The sequence below is a fragment of the Oenanthe melanoleuca genome, chromosome 3 (assembly GCF_029582105.1).
Source record: "Oenanthe melanoleuca isolate GR-GAL-2019-014 chromosome 3, OMel1.0, whole genome shotgun sequence".
Classification (NCBI taxonomy): domain Eukaryota; kingdom Metazoa; phylum Chordata; class Aves; order Passeriformes; family Muscicapidae; genus Oenanthe; species Oenanthe melanoleuca.
Window position 1 is genome coordinate 89070395 of NC_079336.1, and position 14586 is coordinate 89084980.

Here is a 14586-nt window from a genome sequence, read left to right on the forward strand (position 1 = left end):
CAAGCATATTCATTTTGTCTACAGCAAGGAAAACCTCATTCTTCAGATATATCCAAATTCTCTTGGCTGAAGCAGGTATTGGGAATTCTGCTCTATACAAGTCTCATGTGTCTCAGGTTAGATTAAAGACAGACACAACAGAATTCAATTAATCATATCTCTGATGGTCAGAAATCTCCCTCCCTACTTCTAAACCCATTGCTCAGGCATGTGTAAGAATTCATAGCAGAAATAAAATGCTTTAGCAGTTTAAAATTGTATAGTTTTAACAATGGCAGAGACCAATTTGAGAATTGAATTATGATATGCCTTAAGTTCTGTGACAGAAAATAGAAAATATAAAATATAAAAAAAATATTTCTGTCTTCTAATGACACTTTGCAGGAAGAAAATAATATTAATATATTGCATTATGTTATAAGATTGGCTATAAGCATTTTACAAATATTCACTTTTACAGGTTTCATTTTATGATCTTAGCTCATTTTTGCTATCTGCCTGGGAAAATCTGAGTGAAGTGAACTCCTCAGCTATACTGAAGGAGTCTAGAGGAAGTGTAGTTATCAAGTCTCTTCTGTGCCAGCAGAAGCCAAATGAGACTGAATTTCTTCTTTTTTCCATTTAAATCTAAATTTACAGTGGACTGTTCCAGCTTCTATGGATGCAGATTATAGCAGAGGAACCTCTCTGGAGTTCTAATATCTGAGTGCAATGAAAAACCCTAGTTCAAAGTATGGGGTGTATTTTTTTAACTGTCTGAGGGAAATATTGGGCTGGTTTCAGCAGTCTAAGACTAAGCAGCAAAATTTAGAGAACATTACCTGAGTCCAGATTGAGACAGAGAGGTTGTAAGTGTTCTTATTTACTTTCCCCCAAAAACCAAAACTATATATCATCAGAGGTCTGTCTCTTTTCATAGGCAGCCATAATCTGGTTTTTCCTTCTTTCTGTTGTCTAAAGTAAAAAGTATCAATAAATATCAACATATTTAGGGCATGAAGGGAGGCCATTCTTATTCCAGGGAGGAAGCATGTTGTTAATGAATATCACCTAAAATTTGTAGTTCTAGTCATGTATTTTAATGTAGTTGTGTTGTTATTAGAAGCAGTTTGCATAAGATTTTGAGGTAATAATGCATTTTACTGTTTCAACAAAAGAAAAAGCCTATCTTTTTTTTCAGTGTACCACCAGGAAAGTTTGCCATAAGCAAATAGATCTGAGACAAAAAAGATCTGATTAGAAATGCACTAATGCACAGAACTGCTGTATTTTGGTATTAAAATCCAGATAACCAGAATGTCAGTCAGTTGCTCAGGTGGCTTTTGTCTCCTGAAACACTGGAGAATTTTGAATGCATCAAATGAGGAGGGAAGTGAAAGACAAGTAGAGACAGAAGTGGGAGTTTTAGAAGGATAGCTCTGGAAGCAGCTCATACAGTAAGATAGATGAAATGTCAGAAAGTCACTGGAACATGCTGTGTGCTGTAATCTTAAGTAGGCGATCTGTCTCTGAAGTTCAGCCTCAGCTACACTAGCTTGCCTTAAACTCCCTCCTCTTCATTATTCTCTACACTCTGATTACTCAGAGCACTTCTAAAGTGTTCTGATTTTAGTTTCTTTGAAAGGTAAATTTTCAGGAGGATTTTTTTTTTTTTTCCTTATCATAATTTTTCTTTTACTTCTGTATGCAGCAGCTTCTGAATTCCAGCATTTTCAGCAAAAATGCCTACCCAACCAGCAATCCTAGTCATGTGGGCTATAGATCCTGCTCTCTTCACTCTGTGTCAGGAGTCCAGGTGACAGACTTGTGTTAGACATTGGCACAGTTTGGGCAAGTGATTTTTTTTTCATGCTGCTTCAGTCTTTTGAATTGAACAACATACACCCAGGTTTAAAGACAAAACCTAAAATTTCATGAGAAATAGCACATTCACTTCTTGTGGCAATTCAAGAGGCAGTTGCTATATTTGATATTTATAAACAAATTCAACAAATTTGACTCATCTGAATCATCATGCTGTTTAATCTTCCTGGCACCAGTGACAGAGCTGCCACTCAAGTTTGTCAAAACAAAATTAGACTTGTCATGATGATGCCATGGAGATTATTGCACTCCCTATATTATTCGTTGTCTTTTTATTAGCTTCAGGCTGAAGGTGCTCACCCAGCATAAAGAGAACTTGAGCCCATTTCTCATATCCCCTAAAGAGGGACCCTAGATGTAGACTGTACACATGAAAAGATGAAAAAATAGTGGACTCAAGTGAGAAACAGTTTTGAAAGGTTTTCAACCTCCAGGCAAACAGATTGTCCTCAGAGGGTAGTGAGGGTGTGTGACCAAAGAGGAGGAAGAAGTTGTTCAGTTGTTCAATGAATTCTTGACCTGGTTCTCCCTGCTTCAGTATACAAAATCTTAGAATTCACTTAGAATTGAAGATGGTAGAGAATAACTCTTCAGCCTGGTGATCAGAGTCCCTTGCTGGTCCATTTTGCACTGTTCCCAGTGAGATGGGTCAGCTTCTGTTTAAGAAAACTGCTTGGACTTTTCCTTTTCTTATATCCCCTCCCCCAATCAACCACCCCCTCCACCTCCTGGCAAAAGAAAACAGACAAACCATCCAAAACATAAAAGAAAAACAGGCAAAAACAACAACAAAAAAACCCAAACAAATCCCAGACAAACAAAAACCCGACACCCCAAACAACCAATACCCAAAAAACCAAACAAAACTGCAGCAGTTTTACAAATTTTATATCCACTAGTTTACTGAATTGGTCAGGCTGATGTGATGGAAGTCTGTTCCTAGAAACCACTGAATTGGAAAGTATAAGGTCAAAGCCATGGCATGCAAAGTAGTTTTGCAAGGCAGTGATTAATAAGGGTAGCAATTCTAAGATGTGCATGCAGGGAGTCATCAGGTTTCTGTAGGAAAGTGGTGCTACTGCTGCAGATGTTGTTAAAAGATATATTACTGGAAAACAGCCCCTAGATTTGTTGTCTAAGATTCAGGAAGAATTCAGAGCTACAAAAATGGCAAGGGAGGCATCTGAAGAGAAATCTGTCTTGCATTAAGAGGGTTTTTTTTTTCCCAGTATATCCAAAATGTGCAGAAAAGTCTATTTGAGAGGGAACAGCCATGTTCAAAAAGATGATTGCTTTTAATAATTTCTATGAAATGGGGAGAAATATAAAATCTTTTTACAGTCAAAACAACTGCATGTCTCCAGTCAAATTTGGCTAGCAACAGGACAAAAAACTCAACCAGAACAAACCCAAAATAAAAGGTGAGAGTACAGTCTGTCTATAGCAGCCCAGAATCTTAGGGATATATAGAGTGGTATTGGTCTAAGGAGGAGATGGAAATGAGTGACCTGGTTCTGAATGCAATTTGATCTCTTCCTTTCTATCAGTTAAAGTTATCCTGGTGATGTTCCTGAATCTGCCCTAGCAACAGTCTGCAACACTGACTTTCTGTATTGATCAGACTTCTGAAAGTCTGCTGTGGTAATGTGTGCAATAATGAATAGAAAAGAACATCTTGTTCTGAGAATTCCAGGAAACCTAAACAACTGATGGCTTTTGAAACACTTTTGAGATTTTTCCTTGTAATTTTGTGTACTTTGGTCATGTGTTGCTTGCTTCAGATTCAGCACACACACAGCTAACATCTCCATAGTTTTGCTGTGGTTATATTTATATCATGCCTCTTAGCTGGGCATACCAGGCATTTAGAGACTGCTGTTTCATTATTGCATGTTGAGTACCAGCTCCTGGTGGGGTGCTGATTACAAGAGATGTGCTGCCAAGTGCACTTCCATGAGGTGCAGCCTGGCCCAGGGCATGGGGACATTGTCAGTGTCTCCCATGCCTGCCCTGCTCTCCCACAGTGCCCAGGGAAGAAGGAAATTATTCCAGTGAAGGCTGCATCCAGCAAGAGTGTTAAGGCAAGAGCTATTGAATTTGCAACTATAAAACTAGAGCAAGAGACTTTACTTCATAATAAGAGAAATTGATTAAAGAAAGATCAGTTATAGCAATGGCATTTCTCAGAGTTAATTACCCATGAAGATTCCCAGAATGCATTTTATGAGGTCTACATTGAGAAATCTTAATTTTTGGAGATAAGATGTAATTGATCCTTTGTTACAGCAATAAATATTTACTGAGGTTTACTTTATTGTTGGCTGAAAATATTCCAGGTTAAATACCACTGACATCTCCGTGATTAACATTCCTGAAAACTTTATTTTTTTTTTTTTTTAGGATAATCTCAGTGCTTGGATATTGTTAGGAAAATACTCCAGAATGTGTTGCTAAGGCTGAGTGTATGAATCTGATAGCTGTTTTGAGGATGAGTTCCCAGACAAAGCAAGTTCAGCAGAATGCCCTTGCAAGTAGGTGTGTTGACATTGAGGAAAGTGCTTTTCAATTGCAAAAGCAGCTATGGAATACTGCCTTTCACAAGGGATAGGTCCAGTTCTAGTACTAGTGTTGAACAGCCAAAGTGGAGCTTTAATATTTCACACAAATATCACTCCAGATATTGACACTAGAAAGTTAAGAAATAAATAGTTCTTGCTGGAGCTTGAACAAGTAGTTACTGTCATCATTCCATACTACCAAGTAAAAATTAAAAGTCCTTTTTGATATTTGTTCTTTTTTAGCATATCTTTATGAGCTAAAAAAAGTCCAGTGAGTTTATGAAACAGTTGTTGTGTCTTTCCTCTGGGAGAAAGTTGAGGCAGCCTTTCAACTGCCTGTGGCTTGGGTTTCATTATGCTTCTAGTATAGCTCCTAAAACATTTGCTGTTCCTGGCTGCAGCCAAGCCATTGGCTGTATAGTACAGGCAGAGGATACACACTGTTCCCTGAACCACCTCAGGCTCAGCTGGTGGAGCTTTATGCAAACCTGAGTAGTTTCTTGTGGCTAATTCAGGTGCTTGTCATTCGCTCCCACCAGGTTGAAAGAAGGGTTGGATGCTCTCTGGGGCAGCTGAAACCACAGAACAGAACTGATTTTAAAGGAAAATGTCAACATCTTTTCTTTTAGTTATCTTTATCTTTGGAAGTTAATAATAAAGCAGAAGAGTAGAGTGAGATAATCAGGCTCATAATTTGTCTACACTAGTGAGACTACACACATGCAGGTCTATGCAAAGAGGTGTCTGGTGGGCAATATTCAATAATAGTTCTGAGGATATACCTAGCATAGCAGTCTTCATATTTGTGAAAAAGCAAAAGGTAAAACAAAATAACAGTGTTGACCCTGAGTATATCTGGTTCTGTTTGGTAGGCATGATTTTTTAGGCTGTTTTTATTTTGTTGAATCAAACCATGATAGAGGAAAATGCCATTTTTTGCATCTGCCATCTGTTACATCTCCACAAAACATATTCCCACATCTGCCACCATAGATGTTCCTCCACAAATAAAACAATCAAAATTTGTGTGCTCTCTGCATTCCCATTGGAGAATGTGGTTTATTTCATCCAAGGCATCATGGAAGTTATGTGGGTTAAACCAAACAATCATTGCTCACCAGAATGAACTCACTAACATTGCTTATTACAGGACTGAACAACCCAGTTTCTATCAGGAGAGCGTTGTTCCCAAAGCATTTCTGACCACCATAGCTACAAAAATACAATTGTCTATGCAATTGAAGCCTTACCACAGAAGATGACAATTTCACAAAAGAGTTTTTCCCCCTCTGATATTTGACTGAAAAACAGAGGGATGTGTATACCAGTGAGTGGAACCTAGAAGTGCATCACTTATGGCTTCATGTCATTCACCTTGAAATCAAAGTCTGGTACCTCAAAGACCTGCCTGCTACAGAACTGAGGTTCTGACAGGATGCAGGTGGTTCATTGTAGAAGATGGTGAACCTGGGAAAGATCAGCACAGGTATCTCATTAATGCCTGTGGTATTTCTTGCATTTTGTGGCTGTTTACCTTTTAAGACAAGTAGAGCACACTCTTCTCTGAACACCTGTCCACAGGTATTTTGGGTATGTACTAACAACACTATAATAACAGAAAAACAGAAAGCCAGATCACTGGGCTGGGAATTTTAGGTGGACTATAAGTGAGATTCCCTTAATGTGCAGCAAATGCACAGGTTTCACTAAAAGTGTTTATCTTCTGCACTCTGATCTTCTCTAACCTCTAGAAACTGAGGGTGAATAGAAATCTGTGTGCAGCAGCAGCTTGGGTGGGAAAAGGTGGCATATGCTTGCCCAGAACTGCAGGAAAGTGAGATGGCAGGTAGGAATCCCCTCTGATGCACTCAGGGATAAACCCACCCAGCAGCTGAGCTGTTAAACCCATCACCCCTCTTTGGACCCACATTTTGTTTTAAAAGTAACTTTGTGAACAATTTCTGTGAACACTGGCTGAATTTCCTGAGAGCTAAGACAAAATGTTATGTTCTGCTGCCTGCATAATTTGACATGAAATGCACTTTCTAGTTTTGTCTGAGTAGCATATCATGGGGAGGTTAATTGGACGTGTTATTTTTAAGTAGCAGGATAAAGTACACTGGAGAGGAAAAATGAAGCTATGAAAATTCAGAGAATGCATTAGGGATAAATGCAAGAAATTATATACTGAGGAACATCTAGACCTTTAAGAATATCTGTAAAGAAGGGCACCTTTTTTCACCTTAAAATGCAGTCAAATGGATACCTCCAGCTCATCTACTTGCTTTTTAAACTCAATTTTTTTTTTGGCTTGCACTAACATGCTCATCATAAAATGTATGAGTCCTGTATGCCAAAGGGAAACAACATAATGCTCAGCTATGACAGAAAAACTGCACACATTACTTAGAAATATATGTTTTCATTTTCTTGCATGACATATATATGATGCTTTTTTTTTTTTTATTTTATTTGCTACTCAGTGGTTTACCTCCTCCTGAGTATATCATAGTTTTCATGTCATATATCTGATCTCCATCCAAGCAGGATACACTTCTTCCCCTCTGTAAGCAGAAGTAGATTAACTGATTATACTGTGATGTTGGGGTTTTTCAAGAATATCCCAGAGGTAGGGGAGCAAAACTAAGGCAAAGTTAAGTTGGGCAAGTGCATTTGTCTTGGTCTATTTAAGGATGTCCTTAATTAGGCTGTTGTTTGCTTGTTTTCCTGCTAGAGCACAGCTGTGGCTTAATTCAAAATACAGATTGCTTGTGTATGGCTGCATGGCTTGTGCTTTCCAGACACTTAATAGGACACTAGTCCTCCTGAATGGTGGGGAATTTTGAGTGCATTAGTATTTGGATAATTTTGTGTGTCCAGAAGGATTCCCAAACCCTTGACAGCTATAAGGAATTAGAGCCAATGTAATGAAAGATGAAGCAGGTGCTTCAGTTTGTTCAAATTATTTTTTAGTTTCAACAGTAGCATCCTCTTGGACATTCTTACACTCTGGCTTATGCTGTTGGCCTTTACCCAGGTGTGGAGCTCAGCTGGAGAGAAAGCTAAAACACAGTATAAATGAAACTGCATAGGAACTTTTGATCCTACTAGAGGTATTGACTGAGAGCCAGTCCTAGGACATTATTCATTTAGATGGAATTTGGCAGGAGTAGGTGAAGGAATGGTGGCTCAACATCCATGGTTTTTTCCTAGTTCTGTCAAATTCAGTATATCTGCCTTGAAGTTATATTGGTGATTGTGTATGTGTGCAGCCTGGGAACTGTTTGGTCATTCAGGAAGTTCATGCTGTACTTTATTGATGTCTGCTTGTTTTTTACTACAAACCTCCCCTCCTCCCCCAAAAATTCCAATAGTGACTTCAACAAGAACCTGGAGAGTGTTCTACTCAAATGGTTCAGAGGCAGTTTGTCACTATATCCTAAATGAATAAACATGACATCTCCACCACAGGTAGACACATAAATTGGCACAGACATTTGGAGGTATTACTGGAGATGACCTATGGTATTTGGGACATCCTCATAGGGTTGTTTGATATGGTGCAGATCATATGGGATACCCTGGCAGTGGTAGCTGGAAGCCAGACAACCTGGAGTGGGCAAGGAATTGGCTCAATGCTATTCATTTGTTGGAAAAGTTGTGGGTGTTGTTTTTTGGAGGTTGTTTAGGGGTTTTGTTGTCTTTTTTTTTTTTGTTGGGTTTTTTTTTTCTGGTGAAGTGTGCTGTATGGAATATGGAATACTTAGTAGTGTTACTATATACCATAACTCTCAAGAACTTGTTATTGAGACTTGTCTTCCCTGAAATCATAAGGCAGTAGGGTGCTGCTTCCTGCTTCTCAAATGCATAATAAAGTTACTTGCAGTTGATGTTCAGTGTAGCTAGTTTGATACTCCTTGTGAAATATGTCTAACACCTTGCAGTCTAATTTGGATTTTGATGTGGAGGAAGTCAATTCAGGAGCTGGGATAGGGACCATGTTCCCATTACTAGTGGCATTTCTCTTCCCTGAAGGTTGCAGTGAGAAGCATCATCAGATTAGTGCTGTTTCTTGTATGGCTGAGACAGGTGCTATCACTGTGACATGTTTTCCCCATTGCTTCTGAAATATTCTCTGACATTCAGATGTAGTTGTCTATAATTTCTGTGACTAGGAGGCCTTGTCCTCATGTCACACTGCCCCCAACTATGACAGCTGTAGAGTCTACAGAGCTGTGTAATGAGGCAAGAGGTGTGGAGAAAAGTAAATTGTTCTTACAGTAGGTAGGTATGCCAAGAATTTAATTTTTTTGAGCAGCACAGGCAACTGGAATTTCAGTGTCTCTGCATGAGGTATTTTTTGATTGTCAGAGCCTAAATGAAAAGGACTTGTAATACAGTGTGTTAAAATGTCATAACCTAAGGACAGAAAGAACCTGAACATATTACAGATATGTTCCTATGGATCAAGGAGGGATCAAATTATATAAGCAAGTTACTAATATACACTGGTAGTTAAAATGGCACATTTATTTTCTTATAACCCTTTTCTTACAACCCTGCTTGAGTCTGTAAGTGCTCTGGAATTAAGAGTTTTGTTTTAAGGAGGTAACATTTTTTAATGCATTTCACATGAAAAGTAGGGGCCAAAAGCAGTGATTTGGGGCATGCATAGCTCAAACAGCACTGAACTCCTGGTTCTTAATGTGTTCCAATTCCCTCTGTTTTACCATTAATGCATCTTGATTCCACTTAGTAATAACATTAATAACAGCATGTTTCAATATGTATTTTTCTCCTATGATTTTAATATAAACCAACATCACAACTTTGGTGTGTGGGCAGGTAGAATTGTGCCCACCATGTTAGTGTTCCACACCACCTTCATTGGAATGAGCCTGTCTCCAAAGGCACATTAACTGATGCTCTTCAGCTGGCTGCATAAACTTGCTTCTCCAAAGAAATCTCCCTTGAATTCAGATATCAGATATCTCAACAACTACAATATTAAGATTCTCCTGAATAATTTGAATGCCCAAGAGCAGCTTGCCCTGTGCAAGACAGGCCCATTACCAGGAACATTCTGAGCCTCTCCTAGATTCCTAGGAGGTCACATGAACTTGCTTTCTTCAGAAGCAAGGCCAGTTGATTCTCCCTCCTGAAAAAACATGAAATCACGTGGGAATTAAAAAATAAATTGAAAGATTATGGGGAGACGGTTGTTCAAGGTGGTTATATCTTCCAGTAAATTGCTGAGACACAATTTTAAATCCTGATAGCATCTCTTGAATGCGACCACATGCAATGCCAGAGGTGTGTGCCTGAGCAAAACACCTGCTCTGTTAAATGATTACACAACTGGTGAGGGTTTACATACACGTATGGCAAAATAGAAACCTGTGTACTGGCTCTTTGCTGCCCCAGACAGAGCCATTCTCCACAACCTGGGCAGCCTGCCTTTAGTAAGGCTTAGGAAAAGGAGAAAACTGCCCCAGGGTGTGCAGTGATACTATTTATCATATTTTTATTACTTGTTTACTGCAAGTAAAAATGTTGGAGCAGCTGAGATGTTTCAGCATTGCAGATTTCATTATTTTCAGATCTGAAGTGCAGTGTGTCTGATCCTAGCTGCACAAATTAAATACTAATAATCATTCAGCTAGGTGAGTCCTCTGTGTATTGCAGATAATTACCCTTGTTTGAGAAAGCAGACATTTGTCCACTTTTGTCATCTGTGTAGTTCACTGAAGTGGAAACAAATGTAATAAAATGACCCTTGGGTGAAGAGATCTTTTTGTTTTGTTTCCAGGGGGGGAAAGTTTTCCTGAAACTCTGTCACTCCTGGATGAGCTGATTAATTTTTACCTTCATTATATTCTTGTTTTCCACTGCACTGCAAAGCATGAATAAACTTGTGGCTTTTTTCTCTGATGGTTTGCCCCCTATATTTCTCTATGTAAATTATTTTTTCATTTCTGTGCTTACCAAGGCAGAGTTTTCTTGCCAGTGATTGAAATTCTGGACTGAACAATACCAATCAGACTAATTTATGTAGGTTAAATTCTCCTGAAAGGCTTTACTTTGGAGTTATATTTATGAGTAGTCTATATTCCCTGTATGTTACCTTCCCAGTATTAAGCTGTCAAGGGAGATTTAAAGAGAAACAACCTATTTCCTTTGGAGTTATGAGATAATATCATCAAAAGGTGCCTCCTTTAGCTACCTGCATAACTTATTTAATGTAATGGTGGTTTGACTGAAATACAAGAGCAAAAATATAAATAATAAATAAATGACAGGCCGTAGTTTACCTCAGACTAGATCTGCTCAGTCTACCTTATGCCATATCTGAGGAAAAATAAGGATGATTTGGGATTTAGGGTGGGAAGAAGACATGCCACTGAGGTGGCTTTTAACTGTTGCTGGGTTGATGTTATGTTTGAGCAAGCACAGAAGGAGGATGCAAACAGCTGATGGTTTTCTTTAAAAAAGCATTTCTCTCTAAGTTTAGAAAATTCTTTGCCAAGTCTCCCAAGGATTTTTCCAGAGACAGTGAAAGTGCTCATAAATAACAGCTCACCCTAGTAACAATACATAACACAGCCTGGATTGCTGGGATTTCAGCATCCCCTGACCAACTGGGTATTGTGCAGCTGTCAAGCCTCTGCAGCTTCCCTGTATTGCTGACTGCCTATGATAACAATAAAAACATCAGCAGAAAATATTTTTATTTGTGTTTTTGGAATTGTTGTTAACTCTTACTAATGCGACATGTCTTCTTTGGTTGCTGTCAATAAAAGAGTGAGTCTTTGGCATGAGAAATTAGTGCCAGTGGCAGCTCTTTGGCAGCTCTAGCTGGCTCCAGAAGATAACCAGTGTCTGAAGTCCTTGGTGCCATAATGCTTCCTGTCTCTTCCTGGTGTTGCTGCAGGTTGGGGAGTTCAGAGCCCACGCTGCAGAGTGGACAGCCAACGTCACCGCCGAGTTCAAGGAGACCCGCCGGCGCCTGAGCGTGGAGATCTACGACAAGTTCCAGCGGGCCACCTCCATCAAGAGGAAACTCTCTGCAGAACTGGCTGTCAACCACAACCAGGACCTGACCCCCTGCAAGAGAACGCTGTCAGTGAACCACCTGACCAGCGAGAAGGACCTCCTGCCAGCTCTGACAAAGACTGACAGCATCTACATGAATGGTTTGACGCCGCACTGTGCAGCAGAAGAGATAGCCGTGATCGAGAACATCAAGTAGCCATGACTCTGGGTCCCAGCCCTTGGGAAGCTCTTGGCTTAGACTAGCCATACACCATTTTTTTTCCACCCTGTCGATGACCAGTGCTAGCAGCATTTTATATGTGTGCATGAGTTCCACAGAAAAACTTCAGTCCCGAGTTACCATCGCATCTCTTCAGAGACACAAGGACGAGTGGCACTGCTGTTTCCGAAAGATGCTGGAACAAGCAATGTTTTCTGCCTTTATCTGCCCAGACTGTTTTTCACTTCTAATGTGCCATATGGCCTCACGAATGAATCTCACTTGTTCATGGTAACAATGTAGCTTTGAGGGATCAGTCCTTAAAATTTCAGGGTCTACCTTACTGAGCCTAGGAATGGACCATTTCTGGACTACAACATATTTGTAAATGGCAAGAAATTCTTATGCAGCCTTTTACCTAAGAAATTTTGGTCAGTGCCTTATCTTTTGAAGAACCAGAACCTCGACAGTTCCTGTACAACTTTTATTTGTTTGGGTTTTTTTGCATGAGGAGTGTATTTCATTTAAGCCTTTTGTTCTTGAAATGGCGGTGTTCCAAAGGTGTCTGTTGTGAAGACGCCAACCAGCATGAATGAATACCAAAACTCAACAATCATCAATTGATGTTCTTAGCTCCAAATTTAAAGGCACTGCAGTTTCAAAAGTTGCAAACCTGTCCCCCAGAAGCATTTTGTTTTACTCAGGTCCAGCTGATACTTGTTCATGCTGACTTGTAGGATTTTCAGACCCTTTTCAGGTCTTAGTTTTCCAAGCAGTGTTCAGAAGTTGTTTTTTCTCTGCATCAGATGTACCAAAAAAATTGCAGCTTATCTATCACTAAATTGTTTGGTAGATGACAAGAGCAAATAAAGAGAAGCACGGGGAGGCTTTAAATTACTGTGTTCTAATAATCACATCCAAAAAAACAATGCAGAAGAATGCAGCTATTTTTAATAAGCATAAACCTTCTGCCAGATATTTGGTATGAAAAGGATTCTTAATTTCCTTTTTAAGCCAAGTCACCCCAGAGGCTACATGATATTTCACCCGTGAATCCTGGTGGAGTGCTTTGCTGAATGTCACGTGGGCTGCCTGTGCCAGAGCTGTGGCTAACATGGGAATGCAATTGAAACTGGTATCACTGTGACTTTCTACATTTCAGATAGAGATGGCTCTGAATATCAATGCAGGCATGGAGAAGAGCTGATACATAGCACAATCTGAATATCCATGATTGTTCAGATAGGATAGGCTGACAAGAAGCAGATCTAAACCAGACTGTGGGTTTTCTTTATTGGTTTTAAGAAAACACATTAATTTTGTACCTTCTGTTTTGCTTATAGGTGTACATGAGATTCAGAAGAAATGCAGGATGGAATGGATAATTTTGCATTTTTTTTCCTTATGTTAGTCTGTTGTAACCTGGCTGTACATAAAATGAATAGAACAGGCCTTAAAGAAAAATTTAGGCTCTGTAAATTAAAAAAGAATGGGACTTTGCTGATTGGGCATGATTCAAGTGGCAAATCTTACAGCATCTCTGACCATTAGATAACATGCAAGATATGAATGTTCATGTTTTTTGGATGCTTAGCTTGTTTTCTAATAAATATAAGTTAATATGTAAATTCAGTGTAAATATCAGTCAATTAACATTTACAGAGAGTATGCTTTTAAAACTAAGAAAGTTCCATGACACAGCACCGAGCAATGCTCTTATAACAAAGACCCTTGTCTCCCCAGCACAGTGTTTTGAATGTCCACATGGCAAGGGTTCTTCTTGCCATGTATAAACTGTGAATTGTAATGAAAAATAAAGTTTTTAATTAAAAGAAGCTTTCCTGAATCTCCTGCTTGCTACAACTGGAATGCTAAGTAATAATTTGTGAAACTGATTTTTATGCTTTAATTGGTTACAGAGCAGTTTGCCACCTGCTTTAATTTAAGCTGGTTTAGCAATAAAGGCTTGACTTACCCAGCACAGAAATTACTATTTTTTTTTTCCTTGATATTAAAAACTATGCTCTTTGGTTGCCATACCTTAAGTTGTGTTTCTTGCTATTCTGTTTCAAGAACTTATCAGGATTCCATTTCTTCCATCGTAGGGCACAGAGCTTCTGGCAGGCGCTCCATCCTTGTCCTGGGGAGTGCAGGGGCTGTGCCCCTCTGTGCTGCTGGTCCTCCTGCAGAGTGTGTGAACAAGCAGCTCTAAGGACAGCAGCCTTTCCTTCTCCAGCAGCTCTTTTCTACAGGGAATATTTTACAGGGGCCTCTTTAATTAGGTGTTGACCACGGGAATTAGAGCCCCCAGCAGGCTGGTGGTAAGTGAGGAAGACTGCAGTTCTTATACTGCTTCATTCTGACTTGTGTGGGTGTGTTTTATTGCCTTTTGGAATTGATTTTTCAGAAAGGGATGGGTAGTGTTCAACATTTATTGTCCTTGATTCCCTGAGATATCTTAGGTTAAAGCTTTGTATCCCTCTAACCAGCTTGTTTTAGTTACCAACCTACAGAAGTGCTTGGCTTTGTGGTTTCTTTCATTTTAAAGAGTCTCAGGACCTCCTGAAAAGAGCATATTTTTTTGAGATCCTGTGGAAAAATTTGAGATGCAAGTATATACAAGTATATTTGAGATACAAGCCCATTCGGTTTTTATTTGCTTTGACTTTTGAAAATGATCTCTGGGAAAAAAAAAAAAAAAGCCCTGTTAACTTATATATATTTCTTATTTCATTTTGTAACAGATCTAAATTATCCCCCCCTATCAAAATAGATTTGCCTGTGGGGAACAAAGTATAAATAGATAAAATCACTTATTTGGAACTTTAATAACTGAAGGAGAAAAGATGGCACACTCCAAATGGTATAGGTAGGTACAGTTGTCATGATCCCAAGAAGTCCAGTGTCATTAAA

General features: G+C 39.1%; 1 protein-coding gene across 2 annotated transcripts in view; it reads left to right on the top strand.

The window, feature by feature from the left end:
• The window catches only part of KCNK2 (potassium two pore domain channel subfamily K member 2), a 103158-nt gene extending 89440 nt beyond the window's left edge, over positions 1-13718 (top strand). For both annotated transcript variants that reach the window (XM_056488578.1, XM_056488579.1), the window contains one exon: positions 11353-13718. In XM_056488578.1, coding sequence (XP_056344553.1) covers positions 11353-11670 — 318 coding nt within the window. In that variant the 3' untranslated portion in view covers positions 11671-13718. The remainder of the gene's footprint in view (positions 1-11352) is intronic.
• The last annotated feature ends 868 nt before the right edge of the window (positions 13719-14586 follow it).